Below are 25,327 nucleotides of genomic sequence, written 5' to 3' on the forward strand. Positions count from 1 at the left end.
GCAGGAAAATTCCTCCGGGGCTACCACTACAACCCCTCCTGGGATCAACATGGATCTCGGAACCTTCTCCTGGGTAGAATTTTTCAAAGGGCTGCAAACCTTTGTCCAGGCATAATCAGCCCCTGCTGTCCACCTAACTCAAACCCAGCTGGAAGCACAAGTCATTCCCAGCACCTCCCGGACATCTCGAGACATGCCTCTTCTATCTAAGAGCCTCTCTGAGGGGGATCCAGATACCTCAGAGGATGAAACCGACTCCCTGGAAGAAGGATAAATTCCCCCAGGGTTAGAGCCATACTGGACCATGCTCCGATTCTTCAACAAGGACGAATTACCAACCCTAGTGTCCCTGACTATGAAGACACTGGGTCTTCCAGGTAGAGAAACCACAGCGGAACCAAAGAAGAACCCCATGCTGGTGTACCTCCGTAAGGCCTCATGTTATTTCCCTATGTTGGAGCCCATTGAGGAACTGATTGACCTGGAATGGAATGCTCCAGAGGCCACTTTCAAAGGGGGATGGGCCCTAGAAGCCCTATACCCGCTGGAACCCACAGCTAAGGAACTTCTATGTTTCCCCAAAGTGGATGCTATGATCTGTGCAGTCTCAAAACACACTATGGTCCCAGTGGAAGGGGGAGTGGCACTGAAGGATGCCCAGCATAGAAGGCTGGAAGCCATCCTTAAGCAGTCCTTTGATATTTCAGCAATGTCGCTACAAATTGCTTCCTGCTGCACATTAGTGGCACGTTCCTGTTTGATCCTCGCCAGAGATGCAACCATACCCGGAGACGCGATGGAGCCTGCTGTCTCCTTCCTCACTGATGCTTCTGCAGACCTCGTGCGCATCTCATCCAGGGGTGTCACCGCCGCAGTGGCGGCAAGAAGTCAATTATGGCTCCAGAATTGGTCGGCTGACGCGACTTCCAAAGCAAACCTCACAAAAATGCCTTTTAAATGATCCCTCCTGTTCAGGAGAGAACTGGAGAAATTAGCCAACAAATGGGGTGAATCTCCAGTAGCCTGATTACCTGAGGACAGGAACAAAAGAACATATCAGTGCTCCTTCCCAGAAGAACCAAGGGTAGAGGATCGCAGTGCTTTAAACCTTACAAGAATACACAGTCCCAAGCACCTCATCCTTCAGGAAGGTCTCAATCCTTTCGGAATAGGCACCTTAAGAGAGGAGCAAGCTCAGGGGCAGGCCCCAGCCATACCCCACGATGAGAAGATGCAGACCCATCCACAGGAAGAAGACATAGGGGGCAGACTTACCCTCTTCTACCAAAGATGGGTCAAGATAACTTCGGACAAGTGGATCCTAATTATCATTCGAGAGGGGTGCTCGCTGGAATTCCAAAGCATCCCCCCAGACAAATTTATGAGATTGCCATGTCACTCCCACTCCAAGAGACTGGCAGTGGAAACCACACAAGCAAGACTACTCAGCCTGAAGGCAATAGCCCCAGTGCCCACGCTTCAACAAAATACTGGCCACTATTCCATCTATTTTATCATTCCCAAGAAAGAAGGAACACTCCGGCCCATCCTGGACCTCAAAACCATCAACCATTACCTGAAGGTACCATACTTTCGCATGGAAACCCTATGCTCCATTATAATGGCGGTACAACCAGTAGAATTTTTAACCTCCCTGGAACTATCCGAAGCATACCTTCACATCCCAGTCCATCAACATCAAAAGCGCTTCCTGTGATTTGCAATACTGGGCCATCATTATCAATTCAGGGCGCTACCCTTCAGACTAGCCTCCACCCCCAGAACCTTCACCAAAATCATGGTGGTAGTGGCGGCAGCACTGAGGAAACAAGGATTTCTGGTACATCCTTACTTGGACAATTGGCTGATCAGGGCAACTTGTCTCAATGTCCGGGTCCTCAGATTCTTCAGCCGAGGACGAGAACCATAATCTCAGGGAATCGACGCTCCCATCCAGAACTGGCCAGAGGAAAGCCTCCTGTACACCTTCCCACCCTGGCCACTATTGGGCAGGGTCATCCACAAGATAGAACACCATAGGGGATTAGTCCTACTAGTCGCCCTGGATTGGCCAAGAAGACCATGGTACGCGGACATGCAAAGACTATTGGTGGGGAATTCTCTACGTCTACCGCCATACAGGGACCATCTTCATCAGGGACCAATCTCCCACAAAGACCCGGCTTGATTCTCTCTTATGGTATGGCCCTTGAGAGGACTAGCCTAAAGAAGCATGATTACTCAAAAGCCATGATTGACACTCTGCTTCGGGCACGCAAGTTCTCTACATCTTTGTCTTACATACCGATCTGGAGAGTATTCGAAGCTTGATGTGAAAACCGTGGTCTCCTCCCGAGGACAGCCAAGATTCCCATTATCCTAGAATTCCTACAGGACAGCATGCAGAAGGGGTTGTCCTTCAACTCCCTCAAGGTTCAAGTAGCAGCACTAGCCTGTTTCAGGTCCGAAGTGGATGGCATCAGACTATCAACTCATCCTGATGTGTCTCGGTTCTTGAAAGGAGTCAAACAACTCTGACCACCACTAAAGTGGCCAGTGCTTCTATGGAACTTCAACCTAGTACTAGACTTCCTAGCAGGGGAGTCCTTCAGACCAACAAGCAGCCTGTCTCTATGTCTCTTGACCTTAAAGACAGCATTTATGATCACTATGGGGTAGATTTCATAAACTTGCGCAAATGCGTACTTTTGTTCATGCACCAGGTGCGAACAAGAGTACGCGGGATTTCAATAGATACGCATGTAGCCATTAAAATCCGGGGTCGGCACGTATCCATTAAAATCCGGGGTCGGCACGCGCAAGGCTGCCCAAAATCGGCAGCCTGCGTGCGCCGAGCCGCGCAGCCTGCCTCCGTTCCCTCCGAGGCCGCTCCGAAATCGGAGCAGCCTCAGAGGGAACTTTCCTTCCGCCTTCCCCCACCTTCCCCTCCCTTCCCCTACCTAACCCACCCCCCGGCCCTATCTAAACCCCCCCTACCTCTGTCGCGAAAGTTACGCCTGCTCGAGGCAGGCGTAACTTTGCAAGCCCCAGGCCAGCTGCCGCGTGCCATGTTTCGGTCCGGGGGCTAGTCCGGAGGCTGTGGCCACACCCCTGGAACACCCCCGGGGCTGAAACCATGCCCGCGGCGCCGCCCTCAGATGACGCGCCAGCCGCGTCACGCCCCCCCGACACGCCCCTGATGATGTGTGGATCGTGACATGCACCCCGTCATGTCCCCCCCCCAGGAAAGCCCCAGGACTTACGTACGTCCCGGGGCTTTGCACGCGCCGGAAGCCTATGCAACATAGGCTCGGTGTGCGCAGGGGGTGTTTGGGCCAGGTTTTCGGGGGTACACACGTATCTTACGCACGTACCCCTTTGAAAATCTGGCCCTATATGCTCAGCTCGGCGCATCTCCGAACTTCAAGCATTATCCTGTCGGGAACCGTTCCTCAGGTTTACCCTGGGCACCATATAGCTGCGTACAGAACCATCCTTCCTTCCGAAAGTGGTTTCCAAGTTTCCTTTTGAACTAAACCATATCCTTACCATCACCAGATAAGCACAGGGATTCGGAAGACTCACGCCTCCTTCGCCACCTGAATGTCGGCAGAATCCTAGTCCGATACCTGAAGAGATCATAATCCTTGCGCAAAACTGATCACCTGTTCCTTCTTCACAGCGGCAAGAAACAAAGGGAAGCAGCATCGTGGGCGACCATAGCCCGCTGGATCAAAGAAGTAATTAATACAGCCTACATAAGGGCAGGAAATCCATTACCTCTACAGGTCAGGGCGCATTCTACAAGGGCCCAGGCAGTCTCCTGGGCTGAAACCAGGCTACTTTCGCCAGCCAAAATCTGTCGAGCGGCGACATGGTCTTCCCTACACACCTTCTCCATGTTCTACCACCTGGATGTTCAGGCCAGGGAGGATACAGCCTTTGTAAGGGCAGCACTAAGTGGGCCACGGGCAGCCTCCCACCCGGTTCGGGAGTAGCTTTTGTACATTCCATTGGTCCTGAGTCCATCTGGCTACACGCTAGGAAAAGGAGAAATTACTTACCTGATAATTTCGTTTTACTTAGTGTTGACAGATGGACTTAGCATCCCGCCCATGGCTGCTCCAGAAATAAAGAACCTCGGATATCAAATCTCGAGACTGAGCAAGTACGGGTAAGCCACAGCCTACCTTTAGTTCAAGACACCAGCAGTTGCCCAGGTGTCGGCGTTTATTGTTTCAGTGCACTGGTGGTCTCCAGTTCCAAAAAGTTTTAAATATATATAATCATTTGAACCAGTTCAAGGTTAATCAAGTGTTATCAGGTATTAAGCAACATATATCTACACTGGCTTTTCGAAGACAATACTGAAGAGCTAAGCTTCCTGCACGGGTATATGTAGGCTGATGTCAGCTTTGAAATCTGACTCCATCTCCCATCTGCTATCAGGAGTACACTATACCCATTGGTCCTGAGTCCATCTGTCTACACTAAAGAAAACAAAATTATCAGGTAAGTAATTTCTCCATTTTAGTTCAGATTACCCATTTGTTAAAAATGAATGCACATCTTTACACTCTGTGTTTCTTATAGACATAGACACATGCTTCCTGCCTGCTGTACACATGCAGACATACCCTGTTGATATACTGTTATACTGAAACCCTCTGACAGAGAAATGACAGTGTCTCTTTATACTAGTAAAACAGCATACAGTGACAGTGACTTAAAGAGCACGCCTTGCTTTTTTTCTCTAAATCTCAAGCTTTTTTTCTAATCTCTTCTGTAACTTTGGAATTTTGAAGCAAATAGTTTTAAATCTCTGCCTTTTCTCTCTGGCATCCAACAAAGGAATGATAGAGAACAAAATGGTTAATGGTTGCTCAAAGTGCTCTTAGCTTCACATTCACCCAAAAAATAAAAAAAAAATAAAAAGGTGAAGTCAATCTGTGCAGCTTCCAGTCTATATAGACTGGTTGAAAAAGTGCTGACCCTTGAATGATCCAGTTTTACCATGGCCCATGCCCATACAGCTCTGCTTTGGCTGGCTTTCTTCCCCCTATACTTTAATGGGACCAAAAAGGATTCAGAGGTTTTGGAGGATTTCACCCATTCAATTTGGATGACCTGAAGTAAACCAAAAATTGACTCATTTAGATCAAATTTCACATGTACATCTTCAAAAGATATATATCTCTACTGGTTTGACTAGCCTTCTGTTTCCATGTTTATTGAAAGGTGGTTTACCATCAGATTTATACCAAAGTCATAAAATGAGAAAACACTCCTCCCTATCTTTTCTTTCAGCAGGAAATTTGAATAATTTTGCAAGTTCATTTAAAAGAGCATTTATAACTCTCAGGTCTAAGACATATGAGGAATATTAAAAGTCATATTAATCAAAAATACATATATATTAAAAACACACAAGAAGTTGTAATTAAGAGAAAATTTTCATGGTCATTCACTAAAATGTGTTATGTCATTAACAAACGCGTTAACGCCATAATGCATGTGATAATAACAGTAGCGCATGGTGCGAATACAAATTTTTGGAAGGGGTGGGATCAGGGAAGAGTTTTGGCAGGATTTAGGAAAATGAGAGGCAATATCCCACAATTTTAATGCTGGAAATAACTACATATTTTTCCCTGGCATTCGGCGATATGATATGCCCAAAACGGCCATAACACAATTGATTGTATTTTAGCCATGGGGGGGGGGGGGGGGGGGGGGGGGGGAAGAGAGAGAGAGAGAGACTTTGGGGTGGCACACATATTAGTCAACTATTTATACCACTGTAGGAGGTTCAACTAGTAACTCGAGATGAGGTTTTGGTGGTGGTCTAGAGCTTGGGGGGCAGTTTTACATGCACAATCAGAGGTACAAACAGCACAGTATACATCAGGAAGATTTGATGTGATTTGGAGTGAGGAAAGGTACACAAAGATGAGATTTGTACACTTTACTCTCGACCTAGTTTGATGCACTCTCTACCTGGCTGCTATCAAGCTAGGGTGAGAGTACATTACACAAATCTCATCTTTGTGTAGCTTTCCTCATTCCAAAACACATCAAATCTTCACTGATGTGTACTGTGCTGTTCGTACCTCTGATTGTGCATGTAAAACTGCTCCCAAACCCTAGCTCACCACCAAAACCTCACCTCGATTTACTAGTTGACCCTCCTACAGTGGTATAAACAATTGACTTATACAAGAGCCTTATAAAAAGTCTCTCTCTCTTTCTTCTCGCTTTCTCTCTCATCAGGACCAGGCCGAAAATGCACTTCTCAGCTTGTAATGTGAAAATAACATGGGTGTGATAAATTTGACACTTGTTGTGGTATCTCAAAAATTTCCCTAACCATGCCCTTTTTTTATCGCGGGCACAATTCATGCAAAATGTATAGCAAAAGGATAAATCTAGGTCTTAATTTGAGTTCATTTATAATATCCATGCCCATTCAGAATAGACTGAACAAGCTTCTTGAATTATGAAATATTATATGTACCTAATATGTCAAGTAGACTTTATTCAGTGCTCTAAAAATGAGAACAGAGTGTCTCTCAGTGTGTGAAAGACCTTCAAAGAATGAGGAAGTTGCTGAATAATAGGAGATAGAGGAATTCTCAAAAAGCATCTGAGTGAAATTTCTTAAGTCTTAACAGTTTAGGAAATGGCTTCTCTGGGCAAGGAGGAGAAGTGACTTTGGCTGAAACCAGGACTAGTTCAGTGAATGCTTTAGGATCAAGTATAATTCCTTTTTCCTTCTGTTTAAAAACTGGATACATGCTATTCAAAAATAATAAATATGCAGCACAGCATGTATACATGCATGTATTTCCCATCTAAAATATTGTCATATTTACTGAGTGTTTTCTACAGACATAAGATTAGAATAAACTGCTTAATAAATCTAAAACTATTTTCTCTAAATTATCATATGCGTTACAGTTTTAAATGTAAAGCAAAAGTAATTGAAGTTCTCCTCAGATGGCAGAATTGTTTAATCATTTTGATAATAATCAGTTTTATTCATTCCATGACCAAAATTTGCTGATTTGTTAGTTTCTACCCCAGCAACACTTCCCTTACAAGAGCACAAACTTATGAGACCTTAGAAGTTAGGCAGGGTCAAGCATGACTATTAGCTGGATGGAGACCTACAGTTTTATAATGTGTATATAACAAGATATCTCACTACAACCTCCAGTAGCAAAATAAAAAAATTTATATAAGATATAGAAAGATATCTTGGAAAAAATATTAAGTAGTGTATGCCTTTATTGTATGTATAATCTAAATGTTTTAACACCTTTGAGTTATGTTATAGCCTTCTTAGATAAGAAAAAAAGTGGATTTGCATATATATTGCAGGCTCATTATACATAAATTATAGGAAAACATGTTTTCTGGCATGAGGAATAAAAAAATCAATTTGGTATGATTCTTGTTTTCATAAAATATTGTAAGGTATCCTGGGTAAGGCACTATATAATGTGTTGATACAATCTTTCATAATAGGCTTTAGTGCAATATCTTTTTTAACAGTCAAAATCTGGCAAAAGTTCTTCCAAAAGTCAAACATCTGTTAGCTTAATGGGGAGAAATCGAGAAAATGAATATTGTGATGAATTATTGTAAAATGAAATAGGCAACTATTTATAAATGCTTCTCTGAGAGGTTTTTTTTATATTAATTTGTCTCATTTTTCATAAAAGTGTATTTTTTGTGAATTGTTTGCAAGGGATAAACATGCATGTGGTTTCACATGTTTTGCCAGTGATGAAAACGTTTCCACCTATCATATGTTCAGTTTTGAACCAATCCAAATGCTTGTAATGGTGATGAGTAGGCGTTTTGTAATTGTCTTCATTATTTGATTTTTTTTTTTTGTTTGTTTGTTTGTTGAAATAGGCCCTGTGTGAGCTCCGTGGTTGTTGCTGGAGTCCATATAATGAAATAACTGTACCTTGGTGTTTCTTTTCAAAGTCTCATGGGTATAATGTTGAGGGAGGTCAGAAAGCAACATCTACAGGTAAGCAGATAGATACACATGAAAGACACTGACAGTGATGCCATTCATTGATCAAAGATATATACAATAGCAATTCTAATTTTGATTTTCAAGGCTATGAAGCTCGCTTAATCAGGCTTCCTGTACCTTCTGTGTATGGAAATGACATTAATGAAGTCCATCTTAAAGCGGAACTACAGACAGAAAATCGCTTCCATTTCAAGGTTTGCATTTACTCCATTACTTTGACATAAATTTTACTAGGTAAGGCTGTTCTGATATTAGATGACTTGGTATGACTATGTTGCCTGTTAGGAAAATATTTTTTATTAGATAAAAATATTGTCATAGATATATATAAATGTGATACCAGAAAAAGACCGTATGGCCTTGTGACACTGTGAGCAGTGTTAGGTTTGTCAGAGAACAGACTCAGGCTGGACTCTGGCTGTTCTCTTATAAACTTCTTTATTAATGCCGAGAAAACAAAAACAGAAGCAACTCTGCTTTCCTTCACAGTTCACAAAATAAAGGACAACAATATAACTCATAGTTCAGAAGTATTATCCTTCCTTAAATTCCCTTTTCTACCCAGTGGCCATCTTGTTCTCCCTGGGCCTAGATTCTTATCCCTTTCTAAATAGAATGCCCTCAGAGCAGAACTCCCTTCCTGTCTGTGGCTTAAGATAGACCAGGTAAACACCTAGGCCCAGGCTTTTAAAAAAAGGTCTAACATATACTCCTTCATATGCCCTCCCCCCCCCCCCCCCCCCCCCCCTCCAGCTTGACCATGTTAGGCCAAGTATCTGCCATAACTCCCAAGAAAATAAATCATCCTTCCTATATTCTTTTTCTACCCTAAACTGGGACTGACCATATCTCTTTGCTGTGGAGGGCAAGACTGGGGTTCTCTAGGCCTGAGAGTACCTTCCTCTCCCTCATCTATATATGACTCTACTCAAGGGAGCTACTTTCAAGTGGGGCATGCTTAAGTTTAGTAAATTACCCTCCCCCACCCTTTTTGGGGAATCAGTAAAGGGTTATTTGAATTCCCCCAGTTCCCTCTGATATATGTCACCATGCCAAGTTAAAACAGTAAAGTCCCTGGCAGTCTTTAAACATTGAGATGTCTCAGATTTTCTTCTTGGGTGCTGCTTTGTGGTCTGCTTGTCTGATTTATGCAGTATACTTTTGCTGTCTCCCATGGATAAGCTTCCAAAGGAGATGTTTTTATGCCACTTGGGCTGGCCTAACTGGTCATGAGTAGGCCCCACAGAGTCTCAAACTGGGAATAATGTCTTCCCAGAACAACAGGGTATGTAAGTTCTGAACATATGCCCACTTTTACAAAGGCTTGCCCTGTTGAGATTATTGGTAAGATCTGACTGGTTGGCTACTATTGCTCGTCACTGTGTGTTACGATCCCGGTCACTAGCCTAGTGACCGGGCTCTTACCTGCCTCCGCGGCGCCGCGAACCGCCGGGTTTCTGGCCTCCAGGGCCGCATGGCAGCGGCGTCTCCTCGTGGAGACGCCGTCAGGAACTCCTCCCCCCAGCTCTGGTACGCGCGCGCGCGCGAGGAGCCGCGTTTTGAGGCGTCTGCACCCGGATGTGCAGACACGCCTCTTCTGACGTCAGCTGATTGAGCAGGGGATTTAAGCCGGGACTTTTGAAGATGCAATTCGCCTTGCAACGAGGTTTCTCTTCGGAGTGCTAGTTGCCATCGTTTATCTGCCTGGTTCCTGACTCTGGTATCGTTTATCTGCCTGGTTCCTGATCTCTGCCTGCCTGACTCCAGTATCGTCTGCCTGCCTGGTTCCTGACTTCTGCCTGCCTGACTCTGCTGTCCGCCTGCTTAGACCCCGGTTCGTATCGCTTCCTTGGATTCGTCTGTTATCTCCTAAGACCCAGCGGTCCGGGTCCCTACGGGCTCCTCCTGGGGGGATCTCGGGCTTCCAGGGCGAAGACTCCTAAGCCCTAGCAACCCGGGCCTCTACAGCTCCTCTGGAGGGGTCACGGGTTTCCAGGTGAAGATTCATCGTTTCATCTAGTCTGCCTCCCGTCCGTCTCTCTGCGGCGGTCGGCCCAAGGATCCACTTCCGGATTGGTCAATCACAACAACTGTGTATGTAGATGAGTGTTGCTTTCGTCCTGTAATTGTTATACCTATTCTGGGCTATATCTTTATGCAAGAGAGTCTTTCTGCATCTTAAATCCACCAGGGCTTGGTTGGAGCCCGATTCAGCTCACAAAATCAGAAATTTCCCCACGCAGACCATCCATCAAATTACAGCTTTCCATCTAAGCAAAAATACATGCCCACTCATGTTCACACTCTTCGTTCTAAAGTTGGAGATGCTCTTTATATTCCACAATGGGAGCATGCCTGAGGGACTTGATCCACTTTGATTTCAATAGTTTTTACAAAAGGTCCGTCATATTTGTCATAGGGGCAACACGTTTCCTCATGTCCATTCCAGGCACAAAGTGAGCAAAAGGAAAAAGTGTCTGGACTGTTACTACTCAGGTGGACAGAATCTGAGACTTCTTTTCTTCTCCAATTCCATGGTCATCCCTGCTTTGAATGTCCTCCCTTGTCAGTATATACTTTAGCCTTTAGTGCTAGCTGTGTTACCAGGTTGACATCAATGGCTTCACTTTTTTGGTATTCACATTTTCTAGCCAAAATATATCTCCTTCCACAATTGAAACAAGTTGGGGAGCCTAGGGGCTGTGACTTGAGAATGGAACCAGAGCTATACTGATCAGAGGACCATTGCTGTGGCCCTGCATTCTCACTGCCATGCCAGGGAGCCTGGGTGGGTTGTCTTTCCAGCTTCTACACTAATTCTGACATCAACTGAGCCTGATGGAAGGCATTCACTAGTTCCACTATTTCCTCCAGGATGAACCCTGGGTGCAGACACATCCAATTCCACATGGGCAGGTCCAGCCCATCCAGGAGAATGTGTCTGGTTACTTCAAGGTTTGTCTTCATCTCTGGTTATAGCCATTTCCATCCAGCATCTTTTAGCCAATGGAAAAGCTTTGTAGATTTTATCCATGCTATAAGGTGCTTTCCCAGAATTGTTGATGGTACATTTCCATTGTGTACCCTACTCTTTCCAGGATAGCAGTTTATACGTCAGAGAAGGTGGCTCTCTCCAACTTGAAAGGAAGCTTGGTTTTTGCCAGTAAGCAGATTTGCCATGTTGCTGGTCCAGTTAGCTTCTGGCCAATCAGTTATGTGAACAATTTCTTCAAAGTTCTTTTAGAAAACATATGAGTCTTCCCTTCATTTCATTTAAACAACACTGAAGGTACTGGGGTTTTTGTGTTGTGGCAGCTTGCATTGCATGTACCATCTGGGTCAGTGCTCCCTGCTGCTGATTCAACACTCCCATCTGGTGGCTATACTGTTTGTGTGGGGTTTTAATCCATTTCCAGAGCTTCTGCTGCCCTTCCGCAAGGGGCTTTAGTAATCAGTCTATGTTAGTTAATTGGCTTTAGTTGCACAAAAGCTTTTTTTTGCAGGACTCTGCTCTGTCAAGAAGTAAATACATAACAAAACTTTTCCTCAATGAGAAACCAATACACAAAAACAAACCCTGCCTGTATGGCTCTGACTTACTATATAATCCCTTCTCTCCAGATGGAGCTATCATCCTTAGCCTGTTGTGCAGCAAAGTCCCAGGAAAAAACCCCAAAAATCTTTCTTTTCTTTCTCTTTTTGGTGTGGTTTCTCTGCCTGTACCAAACTTAGGAATCCTGTAAAGGCCAATCAAAAAATAAACAGGTGGATTTGCATGTAACTCTCAATTAACATACATATATATTTTCCTGATGAGAGTGCTCTATACCCACTATATAATGTCTAAATACTCTCAAAATAATAATTATTATTTACAAAAAAATATATATTCAATATTTATTGACACAATGTATATGATACAAACTAAGTGGCACTAATACATAAAGTATATAATCTTATGAAACATTATTCATTGTTACAAAAAATCACATACACAACTTCTCAAATAACATACATTGTGCACATCCATTCACATATATATAATGGTAAAACAATGATCCCCAAAACATCAACCTCTCATACAAACACAATATTTAGTATAATGTGTTCTTATATATCTGTCATGGACTGTTTCCCTATCCTCAAAATCAAACCACTCTTCTCTTTCACCTTCTGATATTTATCCATATAAGTCATATTATTTGAAGGCAGATTTTGCCATTATTTTCCAACTTCTTCTAAACCTTTCCCAACAAAGGCCCCTTGTTTCATCCAAAACTGGGATTAATCAGGTTCATTCATTATATTGTAAGCCCTGTGGGGATAGAGAAATACCTATAGTACCTGAATGTAATCTACTTTGATGTACACTTTGAAGTGCCTAAAAGCAGAATATAAAAATCTAAATAAAAAAAAATAAAAAATATTAACCACTATCTCTCAATTAGGTACAGTAAGGTCAAAACACCAAAATGTTAGTTTATTTCTACCTCAAATTCCAATGATTCACAAATTCAATAACCACTAACGTTCACAATATCGCAGAGTGACGCTATCCCAGCTGAAAACGAAATCTTTCAAGGATCACCTGCCTACAGTTTGTTTTGGGTGAACAAAGGGCTCTTGTTGGGAAACGTTTGGAAGAAGTTGGAAAATAATGGCAAGATCTGCTTTCAAATGATACGACTTACATGGATAAATATTAGAAGTTGAAAGAGAAGAGTGGTTTGATTTTGAGGTTGGCAACAATATGTGTGCGAGATCTTAGGTTGCCCGAGAACAGACTCAGACTGGACTCTGGCTATTCTCTCAGACTTATTTATTAATGACAAGGAAATAAACAGAAGCAGTTCTGCTTACCTATGCAGCTCACAAAATAAAGGACAGCAATGATACTCAAAGATCAGCAGTATTAGCCTTCTCTAGGCTTCCTTTTCTTCTCTGGGGTCCCCTTGGTCTCCCAGGGCCTAGATTCTTATCTCCTAAGAAGAATGCTCTCAAAGTAGTATTCTCTTCCTGTAAATAATAGTTTACAATAATAAACTTTTTTTTGTAAATAATAGTAAATTATTTACTATTTTTTATTTTTATTATTTTTATTTTATTATTATTATTATATTATTATTTATTATTATTTTATTATTTTTATTATTATTATTATTATTATTTATTATATTATATTATTATTTATTTTTTATTTTTTATTTACTATAGTTTGTAAATATAGTAAATAATAGTCTCTTTAATAGTTTTCCTGTATACTTGTGTTAATGTATTCTGCCTTGAGGCGACTGTTTTAATGTATTTCCGCCCTGGAGGCGACTGTTCAGTTCCTTGTAAACCGGTGCGATATGTATTCTTTACAGGAACATCGGTATATAAAAATTAAAAATAAAATAAATAAATAAATAAATAAATAGCTTAAGATAGAGCAGGCTGAATTCCTGGTCTCATAGTTTTAAGGAGGGTCTAATAAACATTCCTTCACAGGCCATCAAGTCTGCCCAGGATATACATAGAGAAATCATTAAGATGAGAAGTCATGACCAACCTGGCTTTACACCCCTGTTGTTACCAAGGAATAGTAGCACAATACCAGATCAATAAACACCAAGACATTTAATTCAGTGGAATAAATAAAGACCAAAGTTTTATCAATGACCTAGTGAACTAAGACTATATTCCTATGCCTTTCCTAAATACACTTATCTCCCAGATCCATCCTCCATCAGAACTTAAAAGTGGAGAAATCTAGCAGGGCTATTAAGGTCATTGCTGTTTCATGATCCCATGACCAGCTATGCATGGGCCTCAATCTTCTTCTGGAGTAGGTCCATCACTGGACATCAACAGATAAACTTCCACTTTCAAAGCAAGGCTTCCAGATCACAAACATAGCACCACTACTGACAGGAGTTCAATCGGGCTGCCATACACCTGGGACCAGTGATTCCATCATTGTGTCTATGGACATCTTGATCAGTGAATCCAGTAAACTTTCAGAGGACCCCCTCTTGCAACCATACAGGCCCATCTTCCTCTAACCCTTTTTTGGTACTTGAATACCTCTGCTACAGGACTCCATTAATGGGCTGTCTGGGGCCCATTCCATTAACAAAATACAGAAGTCACAAATGAAACCATGTGCCCTATAAATTTTGCCCAGTCAGCACCAGAGCTGTACAAGTGACACTGAAAATAAGTCCTAACATGTCAGACAGGTGGGTACCATCTGGCCTATGCAAACTTGCACATTGGTAGACATAGAGACATTCTTGACATAGTATAAAAATGACAAAACAATTTGATTACCTGACTATTGACCTTGGCCACACCCCATCTCTGTAACCATAAATTGGCTTAACCAGAAATAATGGGCAATTTCTCACCAACAGATGTGAGTTCCTAGAACTCCCTCCCGCCCCTCCTTAGAAATGAACCTTCTACTCAAATCTTCAAGAAACACCTCAAAACCTGGCTCTTCCTAAAAGCCTTCCTGCCAGAAACATAGCCCCCTTGCCCAGGCCCTCTCCACTGCTCTGAAATGAATCTTCCCCAGTCCATCGTCATCCACCCTGTGGTTCCCCTTGTAAAATAACTGTACATATCTAATCCTCTATGCTACCACATCCCGCCCTCTATCTTCTCCAAGTCACATGTTAAATTTTATTTCTCAAAGTTACTATGTCAATTAACCTTCTAAATTACTATGTAAATCTTTCTTTCTAAATTATTATTTAAGTTACAATGTTACAATGTAAAATAAGCAGCTTCTGCCTTATTTATGTTCAGTTACATGTAAACCGATGTGATATTTTGATCGAATGTCGGTATATAAAAACAAACAAACAAACAATAAATAAATAAATATGCAAAGTCAGTCCTGATGGTGTGCAATGGTTGCACCAAAGCATATAACCAGTCTTTAAGCAAAAAAACTCCCATGCTGAATGACCTACTCCTTGACAAAAATCCGGACATCTGTGCCATCACAGAAACGTGGTTTAAGGAAACTGACACCGTCCTGCTAAATCAACTCCCCGCCAACTCATACAATATTTTCTCCATCCCAAGCCCCAAAAGAAAAGGAGGAGGAATCCTACTAATCGTGAAAAATGAACTAAATATAATTCACCAAGCTGTCTCCTCCCCACCTAAACTTGAAATTGGCCTCTTTAAATCCCCATCTTTGCAAATCTGTTTAATCTACGCCCCCCCCCCCCAGGAACCCTAGATAATAACCCATCCTCCCTCATTGAATACATTGCCAAAAACATATCCATAGACACCCCAGCAATCAATCTAGGTGATCTAAATCTACATGTGGATAGCACGCCTCAAACTCCCTCATGCAACATCATAATTGAATCTTTGAATGCGCTAGGCTTTAAGCAGAACATCAACTTCCCAACACACAAAGTAGGTCATACCCTTGACCTCATTTTCACCAACTCACAGATACAGGCGGCCACTCCAACTTGCATACCCATCCCTTGGTCTGACCACTACCTTATAAGAACCTTCTGTACCATTATGAAGCCCCATAGCAACCCTAACTTTAACAATACCATACACTTCAGGAAAGCATGCAAAAGAGACGACCTCATCTTGGCCCTTTCTAACACTCTAGCAACCTAGATCTATCAAATGCAGATGCTGCTCTAACATCATGGCACAACATTACTGATACGGTGGCCAACAAGATCTGCCCTATGCGATCAAGACAAATAAATATTCAACATAATAAAAAAAAAAACCCTGGTACACACAAGAACTAAAAGACATGAAACACACCCTCAGAAAAGTAGAAAAGACCTGGCTAAAAGACCCCACACCCACACTCCTAGCCCATTTCAAATCCACTTTACACTGCTACAGAGAAAGGTTAAATACCGTCAAAAGGGATTACTACTCCACCAAAATTCACCAATTTCAATTCAACCCACATGCCCTATATGACTACGTTGCCTCGCTAACTAAATCATCAACCTCAATTATCCCAGATGAAGTAGCCAAATCAAAATGTGAAGAACTAGCAATATTCTTCCAAAACAAAATCAACAAATTGCTTACACGTTTCCCCACCTCCCCCTCACCAAATCTAACCTTGCAAAAAGACCTCCCAATTTCTCTAAAAAAAACCCACTAAAGTCCTGAACTCCTTAGAACATACCACCTCTTTGGATATCAAATCTATACTCAAGAAAGCCAGACTTTCCTCTCATCCTTCAGACACAATCCCTATGAAACATCTCCTCTCCATCCCTAACATTAAAGCCCAACCCATAGCCAATATTATAAATGCTTCTACCACCACAGGCACAGTACCCTCCCCCCTCAAACAAGCAATAGTCAAGCCAATACTAAAAAAAAACCTAAGCTTGACCCCAATGACCTCTCTAACTACTTCCCCATCTCAAATCTCCCGTTCATTGCAAAAAATTAATGAAAAAATGATTAACAAACAGCTCACTGAATACCTGGATGACCATAGTCTCCGCTCTCCCTCTCAATACGGATTTCGGAAATTCTATAGTACAGAAACCCTCCTCCTTTCCTTGTCAGACCAACTCATTAAAAGGAATAGATAAAGGACAAGCATATATCCTAGCCTTTTTAGACATATCCTCAGCCTTTGATACTGTCAGCAACAATATCCTCCTCCAGCGACTGAAAGAAATTGGAATAACAGGCACTGCACACAATTGGTTCAAATCATATCTCAGCAATCGAAACTTCAAACTCAAAATTGGAAACCATGAGTCCAAGGCAATACCTCTAGAACAAGGAGTCCCTCAAGGTTCCTCACTGTCCTCCACCATCTTTAACATTTACATCCTTCTGCTCTGTCACCTTCTATCCAATCTGAATCTTCCTCACTATATTTATGCAGACATACAGATTCTTATACCAATTTCTGACACCCTACCCAAAGCCATGAAAATCTGGGAATCCACATTACTTGCAATCAACAAGCTCTTATTTAACATTCACCTTGCCCTTAATACGGCAAAAACTGAAATTATGCTTATCTCTCCACAAAACCACCCTAATACACTTCCTCTGCCACACACCCTATCTCCACCTATAGCACACCCTATCTCTACCTATAGCATTCTAGGTGTCACTCTAGACAACCAATTCAACCTCAAAAAATTCATTAACTCTACATTGAAAGAGTGTTTCTTCAAAATTCACACTCTAAAGAAATTAAAACCACTGCTCCAACTATCTGACTTTCGCACAGTTCTACAAGCTACAATATCTTCCAAAATTGATTACTGTAACTCTCTCCTCCTAGGCTTACCCAAAAATGCCATACACCCCCTCCAAATTCTTCAAAACACAACTGCCCGGATTCTCACTAACACACGCAGAAATGAACACATCTCTCCCATACTAAAGGAACTACACTGTCTCCCTATTGCATACCGAATCCCATATAAGACCCTCTCCATCATACATAAAGCTGTTCACAATCCTGAAATGAAATGGTTTAACGATTCTTTATCTTTACATGACTCATCCAAACCTACTAGAAACCAATACCTTGCCACTATATGTACGCCATCCCCCAAACCCAACAACTTGGCATCCACAAGAGCACATGCGCTTTCCACAGCCGGCCCAGCTCTATGGAACACAATGCCAGATGACCTACGCCAGGAGGACTGTCAAAAAACGTTCAAACAAAATCTAAAAACGTGGTTGTTCACTCAAGCTTACTCCTAATCCTACCCTTCCCTATCACACAATCACTCATGTACTGCCTCTATCCCCTTAATATATATATACTTGAGTCAATTATCAACATTGTTTATGAAAATTTGTAATGATTTAATGATGTGTAAATAACCCGTGTATATAATTACTTGCCTCTATTTACCCTCATATGTACCCATATACTCATATATACATATACATATCTTCATACTTTTGTTTACTATTTTGTTATGAATACGTTCTCTTGTTACATGTCAAGCACGCTATAAGCGTAGTTATTGTTCTCTGGAAACCGATGTGATATCTCTATTGAATGTCAGTATATTAAATAAATAAATAAATAAATAAATAAATATAACTAGTACATCGGAGTGGGCCAATCTGGCCAGCCACCAGAAAAGGAAATGGATGAGCTAGGCCCATCGTTTGGCCTTACTGGTGATCCACTGAATCTGAATGTTCCTGGCTACCTTACCCAAATAAGCACTGAACTTGCAGGATTAGGCAAATAATTGGCCTGCATGCCATAGTGTATTTTTGTTGGTCCTGATCTAGAAGATTGAAAGAAAAGGGGGGGGGGGGGGTGGGATGTAGGCAGACACACTGCTGGGGGATGCCAACATCCTGCTCATCATAAGATGCGTAGACTGCCAAGTATCAGTTACCAATAAAATACAGGCATGGGCCAGCATACCAGAGGAGTTTATGCTAAGGACACTCCAATTCTGAACAATTTTATTCCACACAATACACTTTAGAACCCAACTGCTTCCAAGGACTGTTTAAAATGTGTTCTTTAGCCTGCGACGGTCGCCCGTATGACATAGTGAGGGCAAAGGTAGCGCCGGTGCCATTTTGAAGATTGGCAATACGGCCCGCGTGCAGGAGGTTGCTCCCGGACCCCCGCTGGCCTTTTGGCAAGTCTTGTGGGGGTCAGGAGGCCCCCCCAAGCTGGCCAGAAGTCCCTGGGGGTCCAGCGGGGGTCCGGGGGCGATCTCCTGCATGCGTGTACGTCGGGAACAGGAACCAAAACTGGCGCCGGCGCTACCTTGCCCTGTCACATGATAAGGGCAAAGGGCCACTGGCGCCATTTCTCTCAACGCAGTCGTGACCAGAGAGAGGGAGATCGCATCGGGCCCCCCCCCCCCCAGTGGACCCCAGGTAATTTAAAACATTTTGGGGGGGTTCGGGAATGTGGGGGATTTGTTTTAAAGGTTCGGGGTGGGTTTTAGGGTTTTTTTGGTGTGCCAGTTTTCCGGCGCCCTATTTAACGATACAATACAAATGCCCCTGACGATAAATCGGGGGCATTTGTATTGTATCGTGCACTAACGATTTTGGACGATTTTAATTTTAATCATTCAAAAACGATTCACATCCCTACTACTCCATACTAATGAGGGCATTTCTCACATGGTCATATCCCAGATGTAAACTCTCCAAGTGTAGGGGTGACAGATCTTCATGGTATGTCCTATGCTGCTGGGCTTCAAACACCATGGGTGTATTAGATCTAAGGACTCTACTGTATCCATTCCTTGCACCAGCTTCCTGAATACACACAGACCCCCCTCTTTAGTTTCTTTTGTCTTCAGGTGCTTAGAAAGATCAGTAAGAATTAATTATGCTAAAAGTTGCTCAAGGAAAATAAATGCATATGCAAATATATTATTTTCTAAAATGTATTGCTTTCATAAATTTATGTTAATTTGAAATTTAATTTAAAAAGTTATGCAAACTTTTTTCATTTTTTATATTGTGCTTAAAATAGACATTTTAAACAAATTTCACATAAAATCTAAATTCTATTATGATGATTATTGAACCAATAATGTGCTGGATGAGACTGCTGAGGCTTTCAGACGCTTTGGTTACACAGAGAGAAAGAGAGATCTTTATCCAGCATAATTAGCTGGCTATACTTATCTGGCTAACTTTAGCTGAAATACTCAGTGATGCGGGAGTGCTGCTGAACAAACCCAATTATGTAAAAGTTAGTTGGGTATGACAATCCTAGAATTGGCCAGCTACATTGCTAATTAGCACTGAAAAATCTGTGTTATCTGGTAACTTAGACAGATAAGGAAGCTCCGCATCAGAACACCTCCAGACGTCCTCAGACTTATCCAGATGGCCTTTCAGTGGATAGAAAGATAGCTCGATTGGTAAATGGCTCACTGTCTGGGATGTTCGATTGGGTCAGGGCACAAGATAGGGTTGCCCCTTACCTCCACTATTATCATCTTATATTTAGAGCCATTGACAATTATTCTGTGACAGCTGGAAATTTTTAAGGTCTCTTTATATGCTGCCCTTTCTGGGAAATCGCAAAGCCTGACTCTGTCATGGGAGTAATTATATGTTTGGAGCTTTCTCTGGCTTAAAAGTTAATTACAGAAAATCTCAGATATTCCTATTGAAATCTATTGAAGGAAGGATGGGGAGCACCCTTACTATTCTCTTGGGTAGATGCAGCTTTAAAGTATCTTGGCATTCAGTCGGACATGCTCCGTGACTACTTTATGCAAACTAAAGTTTGGAAAAGGGCTAAAGCAGAGCTTCCAAACCTGTCCTGGAGACCCCACAGCCAGTCGGGTTTTTGGATATCCACAATGAATATGCATGAGTTAAACTTGCAAATACTAAGGGTCTGATTTTAAAAAGCATTTACATGCGTAAATCTAGGTTTTACGCATGTAATGCACTTTTACTCGAGTAAGTGGGCTTTTGAAAATTGCTACAATATATGCCATTGAATCGTCCATAGGATTTATTCGCATAAGTGCATTTTACGTGAGTAAATGGCTTTTGAAAATTGCTACAATAGTAGTTACATTTATGCGCGTAACTCCTTTGAAAATTACCCCCTTTGTCTTCATTGATATGCAAATTTATCGTCATGCAATATTCATTGTGGAAATCCTGAAACCCGACTGGCTGTGGGGTCCCAGTACATGTTTGAGAAGCCCCAGGCTAGAGAATGTAGAAAATCTGTTGAGATGGCAGAACCTCCCCTTATCGCTGATGGGCTGATATGCTCTAGGTAGTACTGCCTAAACTATTATATCCTATTCATATCTTACCAACCTGGATCAAACAGATGTTCTTAAATTTCAATCCTTGATCTTTTCTTTTGTGTGGAATGGCAAACGAGCAAGAATTAGCTTTAAAACACTGAGAATGGAAAAAGCGAAGGCAGCTTAGCATTACCAGAATTAAGAATATACGTTTCTTCACTCCTCCACTTTATCCAAGAATGGGTTTCTCTTGGCAATAAATATGATCCGGAAGACTTAATGAAAGCTATTTTTTTCCAATACAATCCCATTAATTTCTTAAATATGCCTAAAGGAATTGCAAGTAGACTGCAATATAACACTTTTTGGCATCTGGCCTTGAAAAGAGCTTGGCAGTGGTGGTGAAAGATATTGGGTAAAGATCCACCTATGTCCCCACTTTCCAGTGGATCTTAGCTCTTCCATTGTTTCAGATCAGAGCAGTTGGGGACTAAATATCAAATGATAATTATTTGAGTCCAATAGTAAAATCATATTATCATTCCAAATTCTTCCGGAAGAATGGTCCTGCTTCAATAATTATTGTTTGCCAATCTGCAGGCAAGTCATTATTGTCTGAGCCAGGGCAGAAACCAGATAGAACACCTTGCATTTTCAGAAGGATGAAGAAACACTTTTCAACACTATTCCAAATTTAACAGGGTTGCTATTTGGGTGATGACTTTAAAACTAGGTTTGAAAATGCCTCATTTGAATTTCCCAGCTAGAACAACATGCAATGATTTGGGTATACTGATGGAAGAAATGGATATTTCCCAAGCCTTTGTGCAAGTTTATAAACACGTTAGTGGCTAATATGTGAGAAATTCAATTTAAAATCATTCATTGGAATTATGTGACTAGAGAGGCTGCGCTCAAAATGAAGGTTTGGGATAATAATGTATGTCTGAAGTGTAAAGTGCATAGTGGCACTTTCTGTCACAAATTACAATTCTCTTGGAGACAAGTGCGTATTTTTCTAGAAAGAGTGTTGGATTGTGCAATTGACTGGTCGGGCAAACGTCTCTAAATATACATCTGTATGACAAGACTATGACATTGCAGCATGTAGGGCAAAGTTTCTAGCAGCTGAAAAGACTATTCTTAGGTCCTGGAAGCGGGTGCATGTACCTGTATTTAACACACGGACTGGGTCAATGCAGTTTGAACTTCAAAGGAAAAAAGACATTTCTAATCCATGTCATAAGGGAAAATTAAAAGGTTCTTTCCAATTGTGGTTTAAGGTAAAACATTGCATAAAAAGAACATTTGCTAAGTTGTGGGAGGCTAATAAGTTTGCTATTGTACTTCTACTGGGTACTGGTGAAAAAACTATGAGATAAACTATGCAGGTGAGAGTAGTGAATGTGAATGTTTGGGAACAAATGACTGTATAGCTGGGGTGATATGTTTTGAAAACTTATGTTTGAGAATATACAATCTGACTTCTCTTTGTCTTGTATCTACCTGATTTAGTTATGTGTTTTTCCATTAAAAATGTTTTGTATATGACTCAAATAAACAAATAATAATAATAATAATAATAATAATAAAGCACCAAAAGTCCAGGGTGGTCAGACCAGTATATTTTTAAATCCATGGTTTGTCTGGCTAACTCCAGAGCTAAGCTGAAGAAATAGCTTTCAATATTGTTCCCATAAAGATTCTTGATGACAAATTAGTTGCACATCACTGGTCAACACCCTAATGATTTTATTTTGTTTATGTGTAGATTACTGATCCTAACAACAAAAGATTTGAAGTTCCACATGAGACTATAAAGCCTTTCAATGGGCCAGCAGCTACCAATACAAACTACAAATATGAACTTAATGAAAATCCATTTGGCATCAAAGTGATCAGAAAGTCAAATTCTAAAGTTCTGTAAGTAATTTGTTAAGTAATTTTGCAAAGAGAAGCAATAAGAGAAAAATGGTCAATGTAGACCATCTGGTCAAGGATGTTTTTGCATGAAACTTGATGAATGTATCTACTCGACTATTTTCATCCTTCCTCATCTTCTAGATCAATACAACAGCATTGCTACTTTGGAACATTCAAGGAAATGGGATGCTTAATGAACATTATCAACATTGTACTCACTGAGCCAGAGTATCAGTCCAGGAGAGGTCAGCCAAAGCAGGGTTCAATACCAGAATCAGTCCGGGCGTAGTCGAGGAAAGCAAGGGTCGGTTCCAGGTGGCAGGCAAGAGAATGGTCAGACAGGCAGTGGTTAGTTTCAGGCAGCAGGCAAGAGAATGGTCAGGCAGGCAGTGGTCAGTTCCAGGCAGCAGGCAAGAGAATGGTCAGGCAGGCAAAGGTCAGTACCAAAGGTCGGTCCAGAGAGGTACTACCTGAGAAGGATACAGGAACAAATGGCGACACTGGGAATGGAAGACATAGGAACACGGAGACACTAGAACAGGAGACACTGGAAGAGGAGAACACTTGGAACACAAAGGCAAACTAGCACACCAACGGTGTTGACCCAGTTGCCAAGGCGAGGTCCTGGGGAAAGAGCCTCACCTTAAATAGTACTTCTATGTGACATCATCGGGAGGCGCCCCTGCAGGTTTTCCCGCCTTGTGCCCTTTAAAGGGCCGCATGTCGGCCGCACGCACGCCTAGGGGTGTGGCCGAGGACACCGACGACACGGAGCCCCGACGGGAGCTCCACCGTGAGGCCTGCGAGGAGGATGGTGAGCGGAGAGCCTGAGGACTCCGTGAACTGACTGCTGCAGGAAGGGAGGGGTGCCCAGAGCTTGTCGGAGGAAGCGCGAGGTGAGCAGGCCCGGCCACGGTGCCAACATGGCCGGGATGCGCAACATCAAGCAGTGCTACTTGAGCTAATATTTGCAACAATAAATATACTTTTAAGGGCACAGAAGTCAATGAATTAGAGATGTGAAAATTTTACATGAAAAAGTGAAATATATGAAAGTAGAGTTTTGTTTTTATGAATAATTGCAAACACCATTTTCACTTATGTTTTCACCCAGTCTCTTAGAACTATAGTATAAATGGCCTATTGGTTTTGCATTATTTTTCAAAAAACATTCATGATTATCAATTTTGTAATCTTTTGTGAGAATTAATCTCTTTCTGCAAGATTTTGATAACCATGTTAATGGTTTGGCATTAATACTTATATCTAGGGGAAAGTCTTTGATAAAAATTCAAACACAATGGATTATAATTAAAGAGCTGTATCACATTTATTTATTTAGTTAGACATTTTATAAACCGTTGTTCAATATAATGATCACAACGGTTTACAAATGCATGCAAAAGAGATCATGGCCAAGCCACTGAATATCTCCAGCTCATCCTAAAGTTAGCCAGACATGATTAACCTGCTAAGGGACAACTAGACTTGGCTGGATAACTTGTCCAGCCTACTCTGAATATCAGTTAACTTGTTTGGCTAATTCAGCTCTCCCCAATTATGCTCCCGGAATGCCCTTGATTTATCCGGCCAAATTTTAGCTGGATGAAAAGTTATCCAGCTAGAATTTAGTCAGATAAGTGCCCAAATATTCACATAGCCAAATAACTTCAGAGTTGTCTAGCTAAATGCTTCTGAATATGGACTTCTATATATTATATATTTGTAAAATTATTTGTATAAATAGCAATGACTCTTAGGATGTCACTTTGCATATAATTATATATATATATATATATTTATGTAAAAATGTACATCATACAACATTATGGACTTTTGAGGTACTCTGAGAACTTTATATCCCACCTAGTATATTTGTTTCGCAATAGGAGTGATATAAATAGTATTAAATAAATAAATAATACAATGAGTTCTGACTTCTTTTTTTCTGTTTAATCAGGTTTGACACTACTATTGGGCCACTTCAATATGCTGATCAGTATTTGCAACTCTCAATTAAACTACCCAGTGCCAATATCTATGGCTTGGGGGAGCATGTCCACAGGCAGTTCAAACATGATGTGAACTGGAAAACATGGCCCATTTTTACAAGGGGATTGGTTTCCCAATGGTGTAAGTATTATTTCATGCAAGCTTCCTTCCAAATGATGAAAATCAAATTAGATGAAATATCTGTTAGTCTTGAAATCAAATGTGTCAATTAGGGATTGATTTATTAAGTAACTGATTTGATTTTAATTTACATTGTATATTTCAGGCACTTTAAGCAGGTACATTCAGGTACTGTAGATATGTCTCTGTCCCCAGAGGGCTCATAATCTAAGAGGGTCATTTTATCAAAAACACGTTAGGGCCCTAACTCCCATGATAACTACCGCATCACAAATTCCATATGCAAATTTTTTATTTGTGTTCAAGTGGGAGGGGTTTGGGCAGAGTAAATGGAAATGAGGGTCAGTTAGCATGGTGTGCGATAAAGTAACGCAGATAATAACTACACCATTTTCTTGTGTGATGTGCCTGCGTTAGCATGTGAAAACATTGTTATCATGAATTGCGGTTCGGAAGGGGGGAGAGAGAGAGACAGAGAGAG

General features: G+C 41.5%; 1 protein-coding gene across 1 annotated transcript in view; it reads left to right on the forward strand.

Annotated features, from left to right (window-relative positions):
• SI (sucrase-isomaltase) overlaps positions 1–25,327 on the forward strand; it is a 350,476-nt gene that overhangs the window by 70,156 nt on the left and 254,993 nt on the right. The window contains 5 exon segments of the mRNA XM_029616444.1: positions 7,921–8,041; positions 8,135–8,244; positions 22,562–22,713; positions 24,674–24,827; positions 24,829–24,846. Coding sequence (XP_029472304.1) covers positions 7,921–8,041; positions 8,135–8,244; positions 22,562–22,713; positions 24,674–24,827; positions 24,829–24,846 — 555 coding nt within the window.

Source organism: Rhinatrema bivittatum, chromosome 9 (genome assembly GCF_901001135.1).
Source record: "Rhinatrema bivittatum chromosome 9, aRhiBiv1.1, whole genome shotgun sequence".
Lineage (NCBI taxonomy): Eukaryota > Metazoa > Chordata > Amphibia > Gymnophiona > Rhinatrematidae > Rhinatrema > Rhinatrema bivittatum.